Below are 17,647 nucleotides of genomic sequence, written 5' to 3' on the forward strand. Positions count from 1 at the left end.
AAGGTGTTGATCTGAACTGGTCCGAAAGCAAACGAAGACTGAACCGAACGAAGAGAAGTGATCGCACAAACAGAGGAGAGAGACCCAAAGAGAGTGCGAGCGATCGTATTTTCTTGTTAATTATATTTCTGTTTTCATGGTGGGGAGTGGGTTGTTTTTGGTTGTTAGGAGAAACGTGAAATAGCTGAAATATTTTTGGGCTACTTGGTTGCTTTCAGCTTGAGTGGCGCCCGCCGCTTCATGCTACGCCCAAAGTAGCAGCCACAGTTGCCGCAGTAGTGACTCCGATCCGTCTGCTTGCAGGGCACATAGTAGTTGAAGCAGCAGCAACAGCAGCAGGTCCTGCAACAAGGATTTAAGGGATGGTAAATAAAATGACTCCAAGGACTCGCTGCGAGCCTTTTCAACCTACACGAAGAGACAGCCGAATATGCGATTCAGTTCGGTGGCCCACCACTTAAGATCGTTCTGCACCACACTCTGATCCTGGACTCCGCAGGCGGGACACTTGATGACCACCGATTCGTGGGGCAGATTAAGAAAGGTACCCGCCAGGGGCGTGGCAAAGTTATCATAGATCTTGCGCTCCTTCCGATCTTCCAGTGCCTTAGCGGTTGCCGCCTTGGCCATCTGCTCCGTTTCCGTCAGTGGCGCTGACATCGTCGGTACTCGCAGTCGCAGTCGAAACTGAAACCAAATCGTGGCCCCCACGATCGGACAACCTGTTCGGTTTCTCCAAAAGAGAGTCATCTCTCTGGGGGAGCACAAAGAGAGCCAATGATTGGGAGAACAGTGAATGGGAAAGAGAGCCCCTAGATGATTTATTTGATTTTTCTTTAATTGAGTTAGATGCGTAATAGAATTATAACTGAAAATGTTTGGCATTAATTCCATTTTAATTGGTCCACCGACTACTTGGCCTTGCGCTGGATGCCCACCTTACCGCCGCACTGGTTGCAGTAGACGCCTTTGGTGGTCCACTCTCGGTTGCAGCCACACCAGGTGCACACGCAGCAGATCCAGAAGAGCGGAAAGATGCTGCAACACGGATAGAAAGTGGGAAATGTATCTATTGTTCTATGTCCCGTTTGATGAGCATCCTCACCAGGAGAGCAGGCTGAGGCAGAAACTGGCATCCTTGCAACTGGCCGCCCGCATTACGGCCGCCTCGCTCCTCTCGTGGCACAGGGGGCACAGAAGTTTGTAGGTGGAGGGGCCGACGGCATAGTACCGCAACCGAGGCTGCTGGACGACTGGTGGTGCAGCTGCCTCCAAATGGGAGCGCAGCGTGACCTTCTCGCAGCTCTGCTCATCGATGTAGGGAACCAGGGAGGCCTGATGACCCTCCACTACCACATGGGCTATGATGTTACCGGCCCGCTCCTCAGCCGTCTGGGCGGGCAGCAGCCTGACCTGTAATCTCTCCACTGGCTGGTGCTGTTCCATTGTAACTGTTTGGACCAGAGCCCGATCATCGATTGCTGACCTCCGCCAGAGCAGAACCACAACCGAGCAGCCACATGTGGTTAAGAGAACTGCTGCTGTGAGAGACGCCAAGAGCATAAGAGCGGCGGGTGAACAATGGAATCCCAAAGAGCTCGCATACGTTGATATGTGTGCTGCATAGAGCTATGATGTCATCGGCAGTCAGGCAGAACCAGATCAAAATAGCGCATTCTTTGTTTATCCAATAAATGGAGCAATTTGTCGGAGAAACAAATTCCATATTAAAGAAACAGATTTCACATTTCATCATCGTCATCTTTCTAAGCACTGGATAAAGGGCATTGTAAAATAATTTATTGGATCACTTTGAGTGGGGGCAGACTTTTCCGTGCCAGTGTATTGCTTTCAACGGTTATTCTTGAGAGGAAAAAATCAGCTGTACTCTGTTTTTACTTTGCAAAGCTAAGCCAAATAAACGGAGAGAGAGAGAGAGAGGAGAGGGAGCTTAAAGCTCAAGCTTCCGTTTGTTGACCGGTAAATATTCCCTTTGTTTATTGAGAGAGATATGAAATCAAAAGCAAGTATTTTTTGCATATAACAACAATTATCGTCAATATATATATCCATTTAGTTAGAGCTCGAATTCCTACTTTCGTTTGTTCAAACGTAATTTCAGACCCTCTTTGGGCACCATGACGGGAGCAGCATCGAAACGGAACTCCACCTCCTTGTGCGGGGCCTGAACCAGATCAAAATTGGCCAGAATTTTCGCCACTGCCACCTTGGTGTTGACCTCTCCCATGCGGAGAGCTGTGAGAAGTGCATATAACCAGATATAACCATATCAAACAAGTTCAATCTATGGTGAATCCTCACCTATGCAGTGCCTGGGACCCTCGCCAAAGGGCATGTAGGCAGCCTGGTCATAGTTCATATTATCCGCATCGAAACGGTGTGGATCGTAACCCTCGGGGTTGGGAAAATAGACAGGGTCCCGATGAATGGCAAATAGAGAGATCAGAATGGGCGTGCCCTTGGTGATGGTATGCCTGGTTCCCGGCACTAGATAGTCCTCGGTGCACTCACGATTGAGGAAGGGCAGACCAGGATACTTGCGAAGGGTTTCTGCCATGGAAATCCAAAAGAATTCGATCGAATTCAATTAGTGATAGGCGAAGCACTCACCCTTAAGGCAGAGATCCAAGAACTTAAGATCCTGCACTGCCTCGTAGGTTAGTTTTCCCGTTCCCTCGAGATTGTGCCTCTGAAGAACTGTGTCCAGCTCGTCGCGTGCCTCCTTCAGCAGCTCTGGGTACATGGCCAGCTCGTAGAGAGTGAAAGCAGCCGCGGCCGCCGTCGATTCCGACCCAGCGACGTAGAAGAGGAAGGCCTGTGCAGCGATCTTCTCAATGGACATGGCCTTGAGCTCCTCCTGGACCGTTTCCATGTCCCACACCTCATCGTCATCCTCGCCGATCCTGCCCGTGTTGCGCAGGCGGATGAGCAGCTGCAGCAGATCCTTACGCACCACATTGTTGCTTTCCCGGAACTCGATCGTGCGCTTCATCATGTCCCGGAGAGCTGTGAGAATGGCGCTCTCAAAGCCCAGTCGATTCATCAGCTTGGCAATGCTGTGGAAATATCAGGAATTAGATATGGGTCCAGAATTGGGGATTAAAGATCGGATGGCACTCACGGTGGACAAATGAACATGGCCATGTTATGGATCTTTAGCAGCAGAGACTTGCTCCGAGCTTCTTCGTTGCTGATGGCCCGAAACTCGTTGTTGGGATTAGTAAAGCTATCGATCTCCAGGCCAAAGATCACCGACCCAATGATGTCCACCGCATAGGTGGTCATCATTTCCTTAATCTCGATCTCATTGTCCGCCCCCGCCCTCTCCAGCACGCCCTTCAAGTGCTGCACCATCTTGTCCCCCACATCGTCGATCGTACCAAACATGCCCTTGATCTTGCCCGACGAGAACGATGGCGTCATTTTTTTGCGCAAGTTGCGCCACGAGGCTCCCCTCAGATTGAAGAGGTTCGCGGATAGCGGATCGTTCTTCTCGTCCACATAGACTCCGCGATCATGGAAGCTGGCAAAGTCGCTGGTCATGATCTGGCGCGCCAGCTGGGCATCTCTCACCAGAATGCTCCGTTTGTTCATCATATAAATGCCAACGATCTTGCCCTGGTGGCGTTTGTATATGTCGCTCAGGACCATGCCCAGACTCATCTCCTGCTTCATCACAGTGTCCAGTATGCCCATTGGGATCTTGGGTGTCTCCTCATCCACGCCCAATCTCTGCCAGCTGCTGTAGTGCCGCCTCACAAACTGGTACAGCAAGCCCAGTGCCAGGGTTAGCAGGGTTAGAATAGCCCACATCCTATGGCCTTCTAGTAGTTGAAATTCGTTGTGAAATCTATCCGTACTATGCGAGGAGCACACCTCTCAAAAATACACTGTATTTTCTATTGCGGGGGCTCGGGCGCTTATATGAGGGTCGCGCCTCGATAAGCTTTGCGAATGAGCGATAAAAGGCAACTGGGAACAGAGATTGCGGCGCTCTTCCAGAAAAAGTCCAAAGATGGGAGAGCTGGAGCTCTCGAGCTTTTGGCTCGAGGGAACTCTTATTTCGGCTTCGGTTTAAGAGAATCGATCCAGTACAGGTAGCCCTCTGGAGTATCGACACCTGTTGAACCCGCGAATAGGAGGACTGACCTCTACATTTATCAAATAAATTAAATTATTTTATTAATATTTTCTCTCATTTGTTTGCTTGCCGATCCAGGGCCTGACGCTGCTTCCCCAGTTTCTTTTCGTCCAATTGCTCCTTCTCCACCTTGCGGAAGCGCTGCCAGCGTCCATTGTCCTCCACTTCGCCCCTCTGGAGCCGGAATAGGGTGCGCTTGTACCAGCTCAAAGAGATGTGACGCCCAATGAAGCAGCCGCAGGCGCCGCAATAGTGATTGACATCGTGACGTCCCTCCCAGCGAATGGGATTGCTAAACGGAGAATCGATAGATATGAGAGAGAGCACGTTGTATGGGGCCGGATCTTATTGGGCCTACCAGCAGAGAAGAACGTTCAGGGTGCAGGCGATTTTCTGTAGACAGGTGACGGCCTCGCGTTCCAGGCGCGTAGTCTGCCACTGTCGGCAGGCTGGGCACTGCAGTTCCTGCGGCGCTGTGGTCAGGTGACCCACCTGTGGCACGGCCGAGACGCCGCCCCCATTCTCGTAGTCGCAGGCACTGCCGTCCAGGCTCTCGGTGCTGGCCATTTCACAGCAACGACGCACAGACCTATACTGAGACCAGAGGCAGAAAAGTATCTGTATCTAAATCTGGGTGGGCGCTGTGAGACGGAGAGCGCGAGATGTTTTTTTGGAAGAAGAGCCAGCTAAGTGTTGGCCGAATAATAACGCGTTACTTATTAAAAAATTAGACAGCAGCTGGCCGATGGCATTTATTTATAGATCACTTGGCTAATTCTTGAGAACCGGCACTTCGAACGTCGGTCGGCTAAGTGGGACGCCAGTGGAAGCCCAGATGTCCCCCACATCTGCTGCAGAAGACCCGTTTGGTCTTGAGGCGGCTCTGCAGGCACGAGTACACAAAGGTCAGGGCGAAGATCGGGAAGCAGCTGCAAGGGGGTTGGGAGTTGAAAGAGAACTGCGAGAGAGTAGATATAGAAAAGTCTGCCATTTACCAGGATAGGGCGGATAGCAAACAGCTGAGCTGGCCCAGGGCCCCGGTCATCTCCACCGTCTCCGTTTTGGAGTCCTGCTGGCAGAGCGGACAGCGCACTTGGTAGCTGCTGGGGCCGATGCTGAAGAACCTCACCTGGGGCTTGCCGTCATGATGTCCCTCCAGCGTGGCCGTGGTGGCCGCCGAATTGTTGTCCACCTCCAGGTCCACATCCACCTCTTCCAATTCCTTACTCGGCTCGCTCGGCATTGCGACTGCCCAAGACAGCGCGCCAAGCAATTTGGCCACCGATTGAGCACGCGATGAGCCACTAAAGAGATGACAGAAGAGCGAGGCTCGTGCCAAAGAGACACCAGAAGAGCGGCAGATCAAGCAAAGAGATTCAGCGAAACGAAACAATGTTTTTTTTTGGAATGTATCATCTTCTCTCGTCCCAAGGTCAACAAAATTACTTAAAAACTAAATAAAACAAACGAAAAACATAGAGTGCTTCCCCATCTCCACTTCCCATCGACCAGCAATCATCATTGCCGCTTCCAGGCACCCAAGAGATAGCCGCACTTGCCACAGATGACCTTGCAGTCGTTGTTGGAGCGTCGCATGCAACAGGGATAGATGGGCAGCAGGGCAAAGCAGCTGCAACAATCGGAGACCAGCATTAAAGGAGGATCAGTGGATGGCTATACCTATACCCCATCCTGGCCACTCACCACATGGTCAGCAGTCGCTCCAGACGCACCCCCTGCTCGTGCAACCGCTCGTGGCACTCCGGGCAGTACATCTGCCGCAGGCAACTGATGTTGGTGGCGGCGGGCGCCGGCGGTGAGACCTTCTGGGCCAGCTGACCCGTGGAGTTGGACTTCTTGCAGAAGTAGTAATCCGTTCCGGGATCAATGTCCGCATAACCATAGGGATAGCCGCGATGTGGGGGCGTGGTGGCCGCCAGGAGCAGTTTGTCCAGGTCTTGGGCCGACTGCTGCTTGGCCTGGCCGCAGTTGGGATTAAGGTTGATCTCGACCAGTTCTGAGTGGAACTCCTCCTCCCACTGCGACGGGGACAACGACGACGGATCCTCGACTTGCACATTGAACTTTAGCTGCCGGCTCATGTTGTTGAACTGACGAGACAATATTTTCTATTTGCCTATAAATTGGGTTATTTCCTTACTATTGAAACATTCAAGACATAAAAAGCATTGGATTAATGTTTGCTGAGCTGAGCAGGGGGGGGGGGAGGGGTGATCTTTTGGCCAAAACCAGTTGTTCGTCTGTTTTGTCAGGCCCCCGCCGGCTCTAGACTTTGTTTGTCTAACACTATTTTCATGGCTGAAATGTTAACGGTTGCACTTGAATCCAAAGTCAAAGCGATGAAAGCTCCCGAAAGCACTTCATCGAGTGGGTGGCAAGTGAAGCTTTTCCCATAAAAACAAAACACACTTATTAACCCGTTAGGGGTCTGAAATGTAGCTGCTCTCATATTGCTTAACAACAGCTGCATACGTATGTATGTATATACATATTAAAAGCGGGTGAAAATTATATTGCGAGAGGCTGGAGTAATGATCTTTCGATGCAAAACCTGTAGAGAAGTATTTCCTAAAAGGGCCCCGACTCGCAATCATTTTTTAGAACTGGTATTTCAGAGAATGACTCTCATGACTTGCTCTGATATCTCCGATTCACCTCATCTCACTTGCTCCAGTTGTACTCATTCCAACGATATTATTCGTTGCACTACCCTTACCCGCACCGCACCCATTTTTGTTTTAGATTAAACTATTTATTGCGAGGCAAGCAGCCATTCCCCGTCAATCTATCAGTACTTTAACGCTTATTCATCAGCGGCATATTAGGGCAGTGCTACGAGGTGAATCATCATCTTCCCCGACTCACAATCTCACTTGTTCTCTCTAAATCAACTGTACAATAAAAAACAATACAGATACAATGGATACCTTTTATGAATGTGTCTGAAAATCCCCTGGTGCTTGGAGCTGCGATAAGATTATGATAGTGGCTCTCGGGGGGAAGGTTTTGTAGGCCTCCACTCTCAGACGGCTCCTCAGTGCAACGCCAACCAGCAAGCCGGACGGTACTCCAGTTTTTAGAAAAAAACCGCAGCACAATCGAAAACACAGACATGGACAGCAAGCAGCCTCCACCATACAGCGAGCAGAGCGGATTCACCCCGGCACAGACATATCAACCAGGTGGTCCCACACAGCCGCCGTTGTACCCACCCATGCCACAGCCGCCCCAGCAATCCACGGTGATCATTCAGACGACGACGACCTCCAATCTAGTGCCGATCGGCAGCGGCCCCACCCGCATTCGCTGCCCCTCCTGCCACGCCGAGGTGCTGACCACCGTGAAGAGCACCCCCTCGGGACGAACCCACTGCTGGGCGATGATCCTATGCCTGTTCATGTAAGTAATGGCCCTGAAAATGGTCTTCCTCACTGGAACAGATTACACATATCGTATACATATGTATATGCTGTTCTCGAACAGAAGGTAAATAGTATTGTACATAGCAATCGCACTCTCTTATCGCCACTTGCGAGTGACAGTGAATGTGTGTGTACGAAAGAGAGTCAACTGTTATGGGTGTACCAACACTCGAACGGGTTGTTATCGCAAGTGGAAATGGAGTTGAGTCAGATAACAAATTGACGAACAGCAGTAGAAATAGCCAGACACATTTGTTCCACCGATTGTCTGGACGACTGAACCGAATTAGGGGCTCAAATACACCGACATATGTACTGCAATCACACTAATTGGGAGATATACCATTATTATGAAAAACTCTCCCCAAAACTCTACCCTTTCAGCTGTTTACTTTACTCACTCTCCGTGTATCTCTTTCTACCCATAGCTGCTGGCCCTGCGTGTGCCTGCCCTACTGCATGGATTCCTGTCAGAACGCCAACCATTACTGCCCCAACTGCAGCGCATACATCGGCACCTTCGAGAACTAATGTTCATTTCTATGTACGAGCCCTATCCATTAACGTCACACTATGTACTATAATCAACTGTAAATATATTTGTATTAGCATCACAAGACGACACATTAAACACAAGATTCCAACAGGAAAAGGAAATGCGATAAACTCAACGATTTGCTTACTTAGTCTAAAGCTTCTTGCATATGGTTTATACGTATGACACTTCTGATGTGTCTCACTTGCTTATAATCTTTGTTGACCATTACTTTATATCCAAAAGCATTTTCTGGATTAATTTTCTGTACATACATATGTATGCCGCTCGATTAACCCAATCGATATGGCTCGTTTACGTTTACCCATACCAATACTAGCACCCATTTTAACCGTCATTACCGATTTCTCAACTCAAGTTATATCGCCGGTTAGTCAGAAGAGATAACAAAGTTTTGATAGTACACCCACCCTAAATGGGTTCCCGGAACGGCTTCAGTGCATGTCATACCATGAACATGAACACCCCGCAGGTGGTAATAACCGCCGAAACCTTTGAGCCGGTCAGCCAACCAATCACCCTCACACCCGGCACTGTGGTCGCGAACCAGCAACCTATTTATAATCTCAATCAGATTGGGACAGGAGATAGCTCGCTGAAAGTTGGCTGGCAGCCGATGCAAGTTCGATGTCCCTCCTGCCAAGGTGAGGTGCAGACCAGCCTGATTACCTCCTCCACAAAGACCACCCATCTATGCGCCTTGATCCTGTACATTTGCTGGTGAGTGGATAGGAATGTACGGACATTGTAGTGTCGGATAAACAGATAAACTTGATTCTAGCCTCTGGCCTTGCGTCGTCTTGCCCTACTGCTTCAACTACTGCAAGAACGTCCGGCATTTCTGCCCCAACTGTGGAAACCACATAGGAACCTATTCGATATAATGATTAGTATTTTTAAATGTATCATTACCAGAAACCATTAATATATGTAGACCATACTTTCAAACCAAATACTCGTTTGAAATTTTCTGAAAGCACCACCGACAATGCAAGACGATCATATATTATACCTTTTCTTCAGGTGGATATAAACATATTATATTTTAAGTTGCTGAAAGCTCTGCAAAATGAAACCCAAGCGATATATTAGCACTCACATCTCTGCCGATAGACCTATCGATATCACAAATAGCCGAACACGACTGCGCATTCGTTTCAACTTTCGTCTTCATTTTCAGTACGTTTTCAGCTCTTTTCCGCAGGGTTTTGCATTCATGGAGAAGAAGACACTTCGTTATCGCTAGCACTTTACAGTAAGTGGACAGGTTGCGAGCTTTTACAGTTTTTTCGAGTAATATGCTCTCTGGAAAACACTTCGAGTATACATCCAAGCTATCCGAACAGATATGGCAGATTACAGCAAACTGGGATCACCACCGGCTTACATGGACGAGGCATCGGCTCCACCGCATACTGAAATGAATCAGTATGCACCACAATATGATCCACAGGCAATCTATCCGCCGCTGCAGCCACCTGCCCAGGTTCCACCGCCTCAGGTTGCACCTCCTCAGGTGGTCCACCACACCACTACTGTTGTAGTTAATAGCAACCAGCGGGGCATGGTCTGCCCCCAGTGCAACGCCCGTATACGAGTGCGCACCGAATTCCATCCCACGGGCAAAACCTATTGCCTGGCAGCTCTGCTCTGCCTTTTCCTGTAAGTATATATAAGTGTACTGCGATGAGTAATCGTCGATCGCGCTGAATAAATAAATTGTGTCCGTTAGGTGCTGGCCCTGCGTCTGTGTGCCCTGCTGCTGCAACTGCTGCTACAAGACCAGCCAATTCTGCCCCAACTGCAACGCCTGCCTGGGCTCGTTCTAAGGCACCCAGTGAACATTTGCACACAATCGACATGTGTGTGTACCAACATATGTACATGAATACTAACATAATCATAAACATACATATATACGTACATATGTATATACATAAAGACATTTGATCATACAATAACCCACGCAAAACATACTCGACGAAGATGGAAATAAAGAAATTCATATTTCTGCTTACAGTAAGCGAAAAAAAAAAAAGGCTTTGCAAGCGAAGCGGATTCCGGGAAATCCCATAAAACTAATTGCGTTTTCTGTTGTTTTTTACTGGGCAACATTGTTGCTGCAACATGTGGCGTGCTGCCGGCTACTACCGATTGTCATTCGTGTTGGCCATGTGCGGGTCCCGGTTTTCCACTTGCGAATTTGAAATCATTTCCATTTTGGCGGCACCTGAATTCGGATTATTCCGCAAATTTCTTCTTGAGTGATTGATAAGGCACCTATAAGCTTGTGAGTATATACGATACCTTTAGAAGCTGTGTCAATATCTCAACCCGAGTTCAGTGCTTTGTACAATAGATTAGGTATGGTTTGTCTTGAGGTGTCGCCCCGGCCACAATTCAAAGCATTGTTCCTCGCTCCGTCAGGAGTAACTGAACCAAGACACGCATAGGCCTGCCTGGTCATGTGGATAGATTGTGAGGGCGGTAAGCATTGGACGGCTGGACACACCCTTGGCCTAATGATGATACTAACGTCGGGCCGAGTCTGAATATAAATAGATTTTTTTGTTGACTTTGGGAGGGAGGGCAAACAAAATTGGCAAGGTACTAGTGCCGTCTTGTCCGTGGTGATTGCTTAGAAAGAGTAGCAATGGAGATGAGGAGCACTGAAGAGAATGACGGCATCCAAAGCATACTTTCGAGTTTCCTCCGCCATCTGACATCAGAGGAGATGGAAGGGTCTCTTGCGGGTCGGTCTCTTGCGGCAAGTGGATGGATGACATCAGAGGAAGTCGACTGGCGCTGAAAAGTTTTCGAGTAAATTTCAACACGAAATTAACAGAGATAAGGTCGCGCGCAACTTGTATGCATGTGTCGCTTCTATGCAATTATAACCTCCACCGGGTGCTATAGAGGGTCTCTGTGGAATTCCGAAATTAATTCATGTTTCATGTCCAATTCCACTTGCACGCGAACCAGTAGTTGTCCCCACGGGACTCAAGGTCGGTGCAGCAATCGATAATCAGTTGGGTCTGCCTGCGCTTTTTGCAGCAGTATCATCAGTATCATGTCCTCACCCGTCGGTCCAGAGCCCAGCAACCTGATCTGCCCCAGCTGCCACCAGAACGTGACCACGCGCACCGAGCCAAAGGCCTCGACCAAGACGCACTTGATAGCGCTGATCATGTGCCTGACCTGGTAAGTGGGATCGAACCAAATACCGCAATCCATTAAGCCCAATTCTCTTCATTCTCTATTAGCCTCTTTCCCTGCGCGTGCTGCCTCTACTGCACGGAATGTGCTCGCAACACGGCCCACTTCTGCCCCTCCTGCAACGCCTACATTGGATCCTACGAGCGTTGAGTGGAAGCCAGGCTTTCTCTGGTCCGCTCCCCAGCAGCCATGCCGGAATGCTACGCTACTTTTTCTAAATCTATATCATTGCCTCGCACAAGCATTTATTCTTACGCAGCATTTTCATGTCAAGCAAAATATTGTAGAGTAAGATTGAGCTTATTTTGTTCCACAGCGCAACAATAAAATCATCAGTTGATAACGTTTCAAAAATATCACGGGAATATCTAAAATTGAATACTCTCCTAACCTACATTACGATTACACCCATTCTCGCCCCATACGTTTATATATGTAAGTACATATGAAACCATTATAGTAAGAGTTCATGGCCACGCGTCGCAAATTGGAGTGCCCCGAAATGGGTGGATATTAGTGGTAATGGAGGGTTCTTCGTCATGGCCAGCAGGTGACACGTGGCCGCAGATATAAAGCAAGGCCAGGCCCGCTCCTATTTGAGCACTCAGCCATGGACGTGGACCTCAAGAGAACAGCCTACCCTTACAAGGCGTCACCGGAGCCTGTACTTGTTCCAGGAACGCAGCAAAACCCGGTTTTGGTGATCAATGCCAATGGTAAGTGAGTGTTGGGGTGATTGTGGAAATGATTCTATTGATCAAATTTCCCCCTGCTACAGGGGAGGCACAGTCCAAGCTGGGACCTGTGGCCCAGATCCTGTGCTGTCCCCATTGCCGATCCACGATGGAGTCCCGTCTGGAGCCCCGAGTGACGAAGCACACCCATGCCTTTGCCTTTGCTCTCTGTCTGACGGGGTGAGTCTCGGCCATCGGTAGGGGATGCCGTCTTTCCATTCATTCCACACTCTGCTCTTAGCCTTCTCTGCCTGGTGCCGCTGCCCTACTGTCTGAAGAGCTGCCAGAGCGTGGACCACTACTGCAGCCACTGCAATCGGTTCCTTGGAAAAGCTTCCAGTTAATCTTTGTTTTATAAATATCAAGAAAAACATAAAACTTGGCAGAGCCAAGTATAAACCCACAAATTTCAGCACTTTGATAGCGACGCTATCGCGGCCTCTCGCCCACATACGAACATACATACGCAGACATACTATTCACTTGTAAAATCTGAATTGACGAGACCTTCCGCTGGACAGCTACGTAGTTAGAACTTCAGTTCCGGCCCGAACACCGAGCGCTTCACACATCCAACGGAAATAGCCATAGCACAGTAATGGATTATAAGGGCACCGCTCCGCCAGAATACGGCCAATTTGATATGCCAGAGGTTCCCCATCAGGTGGTTGTCCAGCCAGCGGCTGCTGTGACAATGCAGGGTAAGTACGACACCTGAAGGATTCCTGGAGTACATATATTCAAATCGTCTCAATTCGTCGCGCAGCCCCCAATGTGCTGGGCGATATTCCGGCTATGGCCACATGCCAGAGCTGTGGCTCCCGGAGGGAGACGGCCGTCACCTTTGAGCCCAACACTAAAACACATCTTCTGGCTCTCGGCATTTGCCTGTTGGGGTAGGTTAAACACAATCGAAACAGGGACATCGGGGACTAATCCTTTTCTTGGCAGGGGCATATGCTGCGTCTGCATTCCCTACTGCACCAATTCCTGCCAGACGGCCAAGCACAATTGCAGCAGCTGTGGTGCCTACCTGGGGTCCTACAGCAACTAGATTCGAGAGGATTTTTTGTATTTTTTCCCGTAATTATCTCACAATCAAAATTATATATACACATACTATATATTGTGAAATTGATTATGAATAAAAGCACTCGCTAGCATTCCGTTCAAGACTTATCAGCTGGTCTCTCGGGACTTCTAAGTATTCGGGGGACTTAAACGGAAACTGAGATTAAAAAAAAAAAATGACGCAGACCAGAGCTGGCTGCAGCCTCAGTACCGAAACGATGTTTGCTCGGAGAAGACCTGCAGGGAAAATGCGCTCGCAAGAAGTCTATAGAAATCTCACTCAGCCGCCGGAAGCTCCGGGTCCGCCGCCAGAACCTGCGCCGGAAGAGTATGGTGACGACAGCTGCCCCCACTGCGATGCAGCCCCAATGGTCGGAAAGCGACATTCAAGGCTAAGTTGGTGGCAGAAACTTCGGGCCAGTCTATCGTGAGTATTTAAAGAGTAAGAATATTGAATTTCATGGAGTGCATTTCAGGCCCCTCTATTGCTTTCGCTTTCGATATAAAACGATCTTTAAGTGCCGGTCGTGCGGCTGGCGGACCTCTTCACCCAGTTTCTCGAAAAGATGCAGCTATGAATGCAAAAAGACTACAGGAATCGCATCATGAATGGAAAAGAAAGGAAGAAAGATGTATATTATTTTAAGAGTTCTTTAACTAATTAGATTTCATGAAGTTATGGCTGTAGAAACGGAGTAATTGGTCAAAATCAGGATCCTAACAGAAATAACGAAAATATGAATATTTGCCAAATGTGAAAGGAATTATAAAATTATATCTATGTATATCTGAGGCATAATTTTCAGGAGGTACACTAAAAAGGAAGAGAGAGAGAGAGGGACTCGTTGATAAAGCTTTCCGCAACTGGTGGCACATTTTTGTTGAGAGAACTGTTGCATCAAGAGCAACCAGCAACGTGTTGAGAGAGTTGTTGCAGCAGGAGAAATGTTGATAGAACTGTTGCATCAGGAGTCATCAGCCACATGTTGCTCCATGACTTATCCGGAAGAAAATGACATTGCCGGGACTTGTAACTTGTACATTTTAAAGAATAAATCAGAGGTCATGATTGCGGTGTAGCGTAATGGCTTACATTCGTATCTCAATTTATAATTTTATACAATGCCTTACAACTTTGCCAAATGTATAAAAAACCAGAGCTTCGAGCAGACCTCAACTGCAACATACAGTGATAGCTATATAAATGTCCAGGGGCTTTGCCAAAAGCTGTCACTCCTCCTGTTACGCCCAGGCCTAAATATTCCACAACCTCCTCCAGCTGCACCGCTGCCCCCACGCTTTGCGTAACGCATGTGCAATCAATAGGTATGGGAATTTGAGATGGGGTACATTTTGAAATATTTTTATCAAATAACAACTATTATTTAATTGCGTCTGAGTGAGTTATCCGAGGACGAATCTTCCAACAGTTCGGACGATTGGGATTAGAGTATAAAAGATCATTTTGCAAAACGCAGTCCCAGAAAGATGCTCAAAGGGGAGGGCCCCAACCATTCCAAAATCTACAACTGACAGACAAGATCCGAAAATGGTAAAAGAATTGAATTTTTCTAAGATTAAATGAAGATACTACATAGGATCCTACAATAGTGAAACTATTGAAATCAACACATAAGTTTCCGAAAATAAATGTATGTCCAGAAAAATGTGTATATATATGTACATATGTGTGTATTCTACTTAATTCCCGGGATGAAAAGCTATCCTGTTAATGAAGCTCACGGCAGCTGATAGCAACATTGTTGCACATTTGCACACAGGGACAGGATGCATGTTGCACAAAGAAACTCTAGAGCTTATGGTCCAGGAATCAGTTCTCTGTGTGACGTCTCAACTGCTGTTTGAAAGTGCGGAAAAGTGCATTTCGTTTATCCAAAGGTGCGTCTGCAGCCTCTGATAAGGTCAATAAAGCTGTACCCTCATAGCTTTCAGCCCGAAACCGTTTGTGCGTGGGATACCAGGCGCATCCAGAGCTAACTCCCCCGCAGAGCTCTATTTTTGAGCTGAACCTGGGCATTGCTTTTTTATCGGAATCAGAGTGTGCTCAGGCATCATTCGCGAACTGAATGCCGTACAAACTGCTTCCACAATACGGCCCGGCGGCACTTGTTGCGTTGTTTGTGGACTGGCGTGAAAACCTAAAGAAGGAGATAAGAGCTAATGTGATTGCTGCTAGGATGGCAAAGTACCGGATTCACCACAAGTATCACCGTATTCCAATCGAATGCTGTCCCAGATGCAAGTCAACGGCCGTCAAGTTGGAAATCCGTACTAGTCGCTCGGGATGGAAGAAACTAAAGAAGAATTTGGTGTAAGCAATTCGGTGTGCGCCTGGTATTATCTGAATAATAATATTCCCGTGAATTCATTTCAGCGAACTATGCTTCTGTCGGCCATATATTCCAGCGGGCATGTATAAGCAGGGTCATACATGCCGATCCTGCGGCTGGATGGACGTAATTAAGATATGTTAAAGGAATATAATATTATATATATATATATATACATACTCACGAACATTCAGATAACCAATATGATCAAATATTAATTACGATCAAATATTATTCCGCGTTCTTCAAAGTTATTCCACTTGTTGTTTCTGTCTTATAAAACGGGTGGAAGGGAAAAAGCTCTCAAATTATCTGAGCCGAGCAAGCAGCGCATAGATGAGACAGTGCAAAAGCTAGCAGGAAAGCAGAGCTTTTGGCCAAAAGCACTGTTGTTGTGGTAAATTTGTTGCGCGAAAGTTCGTCGTTTGAAATCAGTTCTCTGTCGACCATCAAACTGAAATGCAGTACAATCAGCCACAGCCTGGAGCCGGTGGCTATCCGTACCAGCCGCAGCCCCCAAGCTACGAGCAGGCCATACATGTCCCGGGTCCACCTCCCGTTAGAGTTCAGGTCCAGGGTGCGCCACCACCCGTGGTGATCATTCAGCGTGAGTGGCCTATTGTGGCATCTATTTCTCTGTCCAAGCCGGGCTGAGGCCATGATTTCTTCCAGACCAAGCTGCTTTGCCTGTGGGTCCTGACGCCAGCTTCATTACCTGTCCCCACTGCCATGTCCAGAAGCTGACCCGCGTCGAATATGCGCCCAGTGTGCGCACCCACTGCATGGCCGCCCTCCTCTGCATCATTGGGTAAGATCTAATGTCGTTTTTGTCTTGGTTATCTAATCTTTAACTGGTCCACGTAAACAGCCTCTGGTGCTTCGCCTGCCTGCCCTACTGCGCTACCAGTTGCATGAATGCCAACCATTTCTGCGGCAACTGCAACAAGTTCGTGGGCGTCTACAGCAGCGACTAGTCGCTATGGGGATCGATACTTTCCGAATAAACAAACCGACCCGATCCCATCACATCATCACATATCATATACGAGTGCGAACATTTTTGCCTGGGTGTCGACAGACGAAAGACATTTTTCCCCATAGTGTAAACAGACGGGCCAGAAAGCTTTTCCACCACTAAACGGCTTTAATTGATAAGAAGCGATACGAGTCAACAATTTTTCGGTGCGTTCCATTGCCTTGACGTTCACCGACGAGTCATTTGTCCATTCACACCCCGAAAATCAATATGGAACCCGTTTATCCAGCCGCTCCACTGGAGGCCTCGAAGGGTACAGGAGAAGCCCTCGCCGAGCACCAGCAGCTGCTGACACCGTCACCTCCGAGCTACGATCAGGCCACATCCTCTCCGGCACTCACCACAGGACCCGCAGCGACGCCAGCCCCAACTGCAGCTCCGGCCCAGCATACAGTGGTGGTGGTTCCTGGATCAATTTACGGCCCAGAGCCCATGGACATCCAGTGTCCCTACTGTCACAATTACGCGCGCACCCGCGTCTCCTATCGGCCCAACTCGCGCACCCATCTGATTGCCCTGATTTTATGCCTCTTCCAGTGAGTAATGCTGGCTAATTTCTGCTTCTGCTGCGGTAATCTGATATCTTCCTATTACAGGCTTTACTGCTGTGTGTGCCTGCCGTACTGCATTGGCAGTTGCATGAACACCAACCACTACTGTGGCATGTGCGACCACTATCTTGGCAGCTACCAGCGCAAATGAGGCGGATGTGGGGAGGCCGGGTACTATGATCTGGAGATGAGCTTTTGATGGCCTTCTGTATCTGTTTCGTCGCTCTTTTCATGCTTCACATTTATAAAATACTTAGATAATAAACTGTTGATGGTCGTCAACCAGTGTTTACTGTATCTGTGGCCGCATCCTATGCTTGTACGTGAGATAGGTTGAGTATACATCCCATTGTGTGCATTAGATAAAGCTTCAAGCTAAAAACTTGTACAATTTCAAAGATATTTTTCGTTTTGCAATTGCCGAAAAGGTTGCCCAACCGCACTCCGAAAGCTTTCAAGCTCGCTCTGTGAAGCGATCTAAGCCAAAACTTGAATCTGTAGGCAGTAGATGGCAGAGAGCGAAACGG

General features: G+C 48.3%; 16 protein-coding genes across 17 annotated transcripts; 10 read left to right on the plus strand and 6 right to left on the minus strand.

Moving 5' to 3' along the window:
* Positions 1-194: 194 nt before the first annotated feature.
* LOC6590928 lies at positions 195-661 on the minus strand. Its single transcript, XM_026986915.1, has 2 exons — positions 413-661; positions 195-342 (listed from the first exon to the last, which is right to left on the minus strand). Exons 1-2 carry the CDS (start codon positions 658-660, stop codon positions 201-203), a joined length of 390 nt encoding a protein of 129 aa, XP_026842716.1. The 5' UTR covers position 661; the 3' UTR covers positions 195-200.
* Positions 662-882: 221 nt separating this feature from the next.
* LOC6590929 lies at positions 883-1,499 on the minus strand. Its single transcript, XM_002015972.2, has 2 exons — positions 1,106-1,499; positions 883-1,038 (listed from the first exon to the last, which is right to left on the minus strand). Exons 1-2 carry the CDS (start codon positions 1,444-1,446, stop codon positions 912-914), a joined length of 468 nt encoding a protein of 155 aa, XP_002016008.2. The 5' UTR covers positions 1,447-1,499; the 3' UTR covers positions 883-911.
* A 479-nt stretch (positions 1,500-1,978) lies between these two features.
* On the minus strand, positions 1,979-3,948 carry LOC6590930 (probable cytochrome P450 6d2). Its single transcript, XM_002015973.2, has 4 exons — positions 3,143-3,948; positions 2,632-3,077; positions 2,323-2,571; positions 1,979-2,256 (listed from the first exon to the last, which is right to left on the minus strand). Exons 1-4 carry the CDS (start codon positions 3,832-3,834, stop codon positions 2,093-2,095), a joined length of 1,551 nt encoding a protein of 516 aa, XP_002016009.1. The 5' UTR covers positions 3,835-3,948; the 3' UTR covers positions 1,979-2,092.
* Positions 3,949-4,183: 235 nt separating this feature from the next.
* On the minus strand, positions 4,184-4,771 carry LOC6590931. Its single transcript, XM_002015974.2, has 2 exons — positions 4,521-4,771; positions 4,184-4,454 (listed from the first exon to the last, which is right to left on the minus strand). The coding sequence occupies exons 1-2, from the start codon at positions 4,727-4,729 to the stop codon at positions 4,217-4,219; spliced, it is 447 nt and encodes a 148-aa protein (XP_002016010.1). The 5' UTR covers positions 4,730-4,771; the 3' UTR covers positions 4,184-4,216.
* A 113-nt stretch (positions 4,772-4,884) lies between these two features.
* LOC6590932 lies at positions 4,885-5,420 on the minus strand. Its single transcript, XM_026986916.1, has 2 exons — positions 5,158-5,420; positions 4,885-5,091 (listed from the first exon to the last, which is right to left on the minus strand). Exons 1-2 carry the CDS (start codon positions 5,403-5,405, stop codon positions 4,971-4,973), a joined length of 369 nt encoding a protein of 122 aa, XP_026842717.1. The 5' UTR covers positions 5,406-5,420; the 3' UTR covers positions 4,885-4,970.
* Positions 5,421-5,546: 126 nt separating this feature from the next.
* On the minus strand, positions 5,547-6,267 carry LOC113565235. Its single transcript, XM_026986913.1, has 2 exons — positions 5,867-6,267; positions 5,547-5,792 (listed from the first exon to the last, which is right to left on the minus strand). The coding sequence occupies exons 1-2, from the start codon at positions 6,262-6,264 to the stop codon at positions 5,681-5,683; spliced, it is 510 nt and encodes a 169-aa protein (XP_026842714.1). The 5' UTR covers positions 6,265-6,267; the 3' UTR covers positions 5,547-5,680.
* Positions 6,268-7,185: 918 nt separating this feature from the next.
* Positions 7,186-8,271, plus strand: LOC6590933 (lipopolysaccharide-induced tumor necrosis factor-alpha factor homolog). Its single transcript, XM_002015976.2, has 2 exons — positions 7,186-7,582; positions 8,034-8,271. The coding sequence occupies exons 1-2, from the start codon at positions 7,296-7,298 to the stop codon at positions 8,134-8,136; spliced, it is 390 nt and encodes a 129-aa protein (XP_002016012.1). The 5' UTR covers positions 7,186-7,295; the 3' UTR covers positions 8,137-8,271.
* Positions 8,272-8,292: 21 nt separating this feature from the next.
* Positions 8,293-9,114, plus strand: LOC6590934 (lipopolysaccharide-induced tumor necrosis factor-alpha factor homolog). Its single transcript, XM_002015977.2, has 2 exons — positions 8,293-8,881; positions 8,943-9,114. Exons 1-2 carry the CDS (start codon positions 8,577-8,579, stop codon positions 9,043-9,045), a joined length of 408 nt encoding a protein of 135 aa, XP_002016013.2. The 5' UTR covers positions 8,293-8,576; the 3' UTR covers positions 9,046-9,114.
* A 218-nt stretch (positions 9,115-9,332) lies between these two features.
* On the plus strand, positions 9,333-10,243 carry LOC6590935 (lipopolysaccharide-induced tumor necrosis factor-alpha factor homolog). 2 transcript variants are annotated; one of them, XM_002015978.2, is made up of 3 exons: positions 9,333-9,416; positions 9,508-9,823; positions 9,894-10,243. In XM_002015978.2, the coding sequence occupies exons 2-3, from the start codon at positions 9,510-9,512 to the stop codon at positions 9,988-9,990; spliced, it is 411 nt and encodes a 136-aa protein (XP_002016014.1). In that variant the 5' UTR covers positions 9,333-9,416; positions 9,508-9,509; the 3' UTR covers positions 9,991-10,243. The 2 variants fall into 2 exon arrangements, with proteins under 2 accessions (XP_002016014.1, XP_026842715.1); XM_026986914.1 differs by having other exon boundaries at positions 9,374-9,416; positions 9,496-9,823.
* Positions 10,244-10,418: 175 nt separating this feature from the next.
* LOC6590945 (lipopolysaccharide-induced tumor necrosis factor-alpha factor homolog) lies at positions 10,419-11,587 on the plus strand. The gene is made up of 3 exons (XM_002015979.2): positions 10,419-10,451; positions 11,216-11,362; positions 11,425-11,587. The coding sequence occupies exons 2-3, from the start codon at positions 11,232-11,234 to the stop codon at positions 11,525-11,527; spliced, it is 234 nt and encodes a 77-aa protein (XP_002016015.1). The 5' UTR covers positions 10,419-10,451; positions 11,216-11,231; the 3' UTR covers positions 11,528-11,587.
* Positions 11,588-11,987: 400 nt separating this feature from the next.
* On the plus strand, positions 11,988-12,455 carry LOC113565256 (lipopolysaccharide-induced tumor necrosis factor-alpha factor homolog). The gene is made up of 3 exons (XM_026987078.1): positions 11,988-12,093; positions 12,156-12,291; positions 12,353-12,455. Exons 1-3 carry the CDS (start codon positions 11,988-11,990, stop codon positions 12,453-12,455), a joined length of 345 nt encoding a protein of 114 aa, XP_026842879.1.
* Positions 12,456-12,666: 211 nt separating this feature from the next.
* LOC6590946 (lipopolysaccharide-induced tumor necrosis factor-alpha factor homolog) lies at positions 12,667-13,274 on the plus strand. Its single transcript, XM_026985865.1, has 3 exons — positions 12,667-12,812; positions 12,878-13,007; positions 13,063-13,274. Exons 1-3 carry the CDS (start codon positions 12,710-12,712, stop codon positions 13,163-13,165), a joined length of 336 nt encoding a protein of 111 aa, XP_026841666.1. The 5' UTR covers positions 12,667-12,709; the 3' UTR covers positions 13,166-13,274.
* Positions 13,275-13,406: 132 nt separating this feature from the next.
* Positions 13,407-13,942, plus strand: LOC113565113. The gene is made up of 2 exons (XM_026985863.1): positions 13,407-13,609; positions 13,659-13,942. Exons 1-2 carry the CDS (start codon positions 13,431-13,433, stop codon positions 13,789-13,791), a joined length of 312 nt encoding a protein of 103 aa, XP_026841664.1. The 5' UTR covers positions 13,407-13,430; the 3' UTR covers positions 13,792-13,942.
* A 1,097-nt stretch (positions 13,943-15,039) lies between these two features.
* Positions 15,040-15,787, plus strand: LOC113565114. Its single transcript, XM_026985864.1, has 3 exons — positions 15,040-15,081; positions 15,136-15,514; positions 15,578-15,787. The coding sequence occupies exons 2-3, from the start codon at positions 15,270-15,272 to the stop codon at positions 15,675-15,677; spliced, it is 345 nt and encodes a 114-aa protein (XP_026841665.1). The 5' UTR covers positions 15,040-15,081; positions 15,136-15,269; the 3' UTR covers positions 15,678-15,787.
* Positions 15,788-15,900: 113 nt separating this feature from the next.
* On the plus strand, positions 15,901-16,526 carry LOC6590947 (lipopolysaccharide-induced tumor necrosis factor-alpha factor homolog). The gene is made up of 3 exons (XM_002015981.2): positions 15,901-16,140; positions 16,206-16,341; positions 16,402-16,526. The coding sequence occupies exons 1-3, from the start codon at positions 15,993-15,995 to the stop codon at positions 16,505-16,507; spliced, it is 390 nt and encodes a 129-aa protein (XP_002016017.1). The 5' UTR covers positions 15,901-15,992; the 3' UTR covers positions 16,508-16,526.
* On the plus strand, positions 16,515-17,402 carry LOC6590948 (lipopolysaccharide-induced tumor necrosis factor-alpha factor homolog). The gene is made up of 2 exons (XM_002015982.2): positions 16,515-17,105; positions 17,166-17,402. The coding sequence occupies exons 1-2, from the start codon at positions 16,780-16,782 to the stop codon at positions 17,269-17,271; spliced, it is 432 nt and encodes a 143-aa protein (XP_002016018.1). The 5' UTR covers positions 16,515-16,779; the 3' UTR covers positions 17,272-17,402.
* Positions 17,403-17,647: the final 245 nt, after the last annotated feature.

This window comes from Drosophila persimilis, unplaced genomic scaffold (assembly GCF_003286085.1).
Source record: "Drosophila persimilis strain 14011-0111.01,24,50 unplaced genomic scaffold, DperRS2 tig00000002-arrow-pilon, whole genome shotgun sequence".
In the NCBI taxonomy this organism is placed as follows: Eukaryota; Metazoa; Arthropoda; class Insecta; order Diptera; family Drosophilidae; genus Drosophila; species Drosophila persimilis.

Excerpts from the sequence above, each read along its gene's own strand:
- LOC6590928 (XM_026986915.1), bottom strand. The coding sequence starts at position 660 with ATGTCAGCGCCACTGACGGAAACGGAGCAGATGGCCAAGGCGGCAACC. Across the intron at positions 343-412 it reads ATATTCGGCTGTCTCTTCGT|GACCTGCTGCTGTTGCTGCT; the intron begins GTAGGTTGAAAA and ends TCCTTGTTGCAG.
- LOC6590929 (XM_002015972.2), bottom strand. The coding sequence starts at position 1,446 with ATGGAACAGCACCAGCCAGTGGAGAGATTACAGGTCAGGCTGCTGCCC. Across the intron at positions 1,039-1,105 it reads TGCCTCAGCCTGCTCTCCTG|CATCTTTCCGCTCTTCTGGA; the intron begins GTGAGGATGCTC and ends TCCGTGTTGCAG.
- LOC6590930 (XM_002015973.2), bottom strand. The coding sequence starts at position 3,834 with ATGTGGGCTATTCTAACCCTGCTAACCCTGGCACTGGGCTTGCTGTAC. Across the intron at positions 3,078-3,142 it reads GCCATGTTCATTTGTCCACC|CATTGCCAAGCTGATGAATC; the intron begins GTGAGTGCCATC and ends ATATTTCCACAG. Across the intron at positions 2,572-2,631 it reads CTTGGATCTCTGCCTTAAGG|AAACCCTTCGCAAGTATCCT; the intron begins GTGAGTGCTTCG and ends TTTCCATGGCAG.
- LOC6590931 (XM_002015974.2), bottom strand. The coding sequence starts at position 4,729 with ATGGCCAGCACCGAGAGCCTGGACGGCAGTGCCTGCGACTACGAGAAT. Across the intron at positions 4,455-4,520 it reads CTGAACGTTCTTCTCTGCTG|CAATCCCATTCGCTGGGAGG; the intron begins GTAGGCCCAATA and ends TTCTCCGTTTAG.
- LOC6590932 (XM_026986916.1), bottom strand. The coding sequence starts at position 5,405 with ATGCCGAGCGAGCCGAGTAAGGAATTGGAAGAGGTGGATGTGGACCTG. Across the intron at positions 5,092-5,157 it reads TTGCTATCCGCCCTATCCTG|CTGCTTCCCGATCTTCGCCC; the intron begins GTAAATGGCAGA and ends ACCCCCTTGCAG.
- LOC113565235 (XM_026986913.1), bottom strand. The coding sequence starts at position 6,264 with ATGAGCCGGCAGCTAAAGTTCAATGTGCAAGTCGAGGATCCGTCGTCG. Across the intron at positions 5,793-5,866 it reads GAGCGACTGCTGACCATGTG|CTGCTTTGCCCTGCTGCCCA; the intron begins GTGAGTGGCCAG and ends CGATTGTTGCAG.
- LOC6590933 (XM_002015976.2), top strand. The coding sequence starts at position 7,296 with ATGGACAGCAAGCAGCCTCCACCATACAGCGAGCAGAGCGGATTCACC. Across the intron at positions 7,583-8,033 it reads ATGATCCTATGCCTGTTCAT|CTGCTGGCCCTGCGTGTGCC; the intron begins GTAAGTAATGGC and ends TTCTACCCATAG.
- LOC6590934 (XM_002015977.2), top strand. The coding sequence starts at position 8,577 with ATGGGTTCCCGGAACGGCTTCAGTGCATGTCATACCATGAACATGAAC. Across the intron at positions 8,882-8,942 it reads TTGATCCTGTACATTTGCTG|CCTCTGGCCTTGCGTCGTCT; the intron begins GTGAGTGGATAG and ends ACTTGATTCTAG.
- LOC6590935 (XM_002015978.2), top strand. The coding sequence starts at position 9,510 with ATGGCAGATTACAGCAAACTGGGATCACCACCGGCTTACATGGACGAG. Across the intron at positions 9,824-9,893 it reads GCTCTGCTCTGCCTTTTCCT|GTGCTGGCCCTGCGTCTGTG; the intron begins GTAAGTATATAT and ends TGTGTCCGTTAG.
- LOC6590945 (XM_002015979.2), top strand. The coding sequence starts at position 11,232 with ATGTCCTCACCCGTCGGTCCAGAGCCCAGCAACCTGATCTGCCCCAGC. Across the intron at positions 11,363-11,424 it reads CTGATCATGTGCCTGACCTG|CCTCTTTCCCTGCGCGTGCT; the intron begins GTAAGTGGGATC and ends ATTCTCTATTAG.
- LOC113565256 (XM_026987078.1), top strand. The coding sequence starts at position 11,988 with ATGGACGTGGACCTCAAGAGAACAGCCTACCCTTACAAGGCGTCACCG. Across the intron at positions 12,094-12,155 it reads TTTGGTGATCAATGCCAATG|GGGAGGCACAGTCCAAGCTG; the intron begins GTAAGTGAGTGT and ends CCCCTGCTACAG. Across the intron at positions 12,292-12,352 it reads TTTGCTCTCTGTCTGACGGG|CCTTCTCTGCCTGGTGCCGC; the intron begins GTGAGTCTCGGC and ends CTCTGCTCTTAG.
- LOC6590946 (XM_026985865.1), top strand. The coding sequence starts at position 12,710 with ATGGATTATAAGGGCACCGCTCCGCCAGAATACGGCCAATTTGATATG. Across the intron at positions 12,813-12,877 it reads GGCTGCTGTGACAATGCAGG|CCCCCAATGTGCTGGGCGAT; the intron begins GTAAGTACGACA and ends TTCGTCGCGCAG. Across the intron at positions 13,008-13,062 it reads CTCGGCATTTGCCTGTTGGG|GGGCATATGCTGCGTCTGCA; the intron begins GTAGGTTAAACA and ends TTTTCTTGGCAG.
- LOC113565113 (XM_026985863.1), top strand. The coding sequence starts at position 13,431 with ATGCGCTCGCAAGAAGTCTATAGAAATCTCACTCAGCCGCCGGAAGCT. Across the intron at positions 13,610-13,658 it reads AAACTTCGGGCCAGTCTATC|GCCCCTCTATTGCTTTCGCT; the intron begins GTGAGTATTTAA and ends AGTGCATTTCAG.
- LOC113565114 (XM_026985864.1), top strand. The coding sequence starts at position 15,270 with ATGCCGTACAAACTGCTTCCACAATACGGCCCGGCGGCACTTGTTGCG. Across the intron at positions 15,515-15,577 it reads AAACTAAAGAAGAATTTGGT|CGAACTATGCTTCTGTCGGC; the intron begins GTAAGCAATTCG and ends AATTCATTTCAG.
- LOC6590947 (XM_002015981.2), top strand. The coding sequence starts at position 15,993 with ATGCAGTACAATCAGCCACAGCCTGGAGCCGGTGGCTATCCGTACCAG. Across the intron at positions 16,141-16,205 it reads ACCCGTGGTGATCATTCAGC|ACCAAGCTGCTTTGCCTGTG; the intron begins GTGAGTGGCCTA and ends GATTTCTTCCAG. Across the intron at positions 16,342-16,401 it reads GCCCTCCTCTGCATCATTGG|CCTCTGGTGCTTCGCCTGCC; the intron begins GTAAGATCTAAT and ends CCACGTAAACAG.
- LOC6590948 (XM_002015982.2), top strand. The coding sequence starts at position 16,780 with ATGGAACCCGTTTATCCAGCCGCTCCACTGGAGGCCTCGAAGGGTACA. Across the intron at positions 17,106-17,165 it reads CTGATTTTATGCCTCTTCCA|GCTTTACTGCTGTGTGTGCC; the intron begins GTGAGTAATGCT and ends TTCCTATTACAG.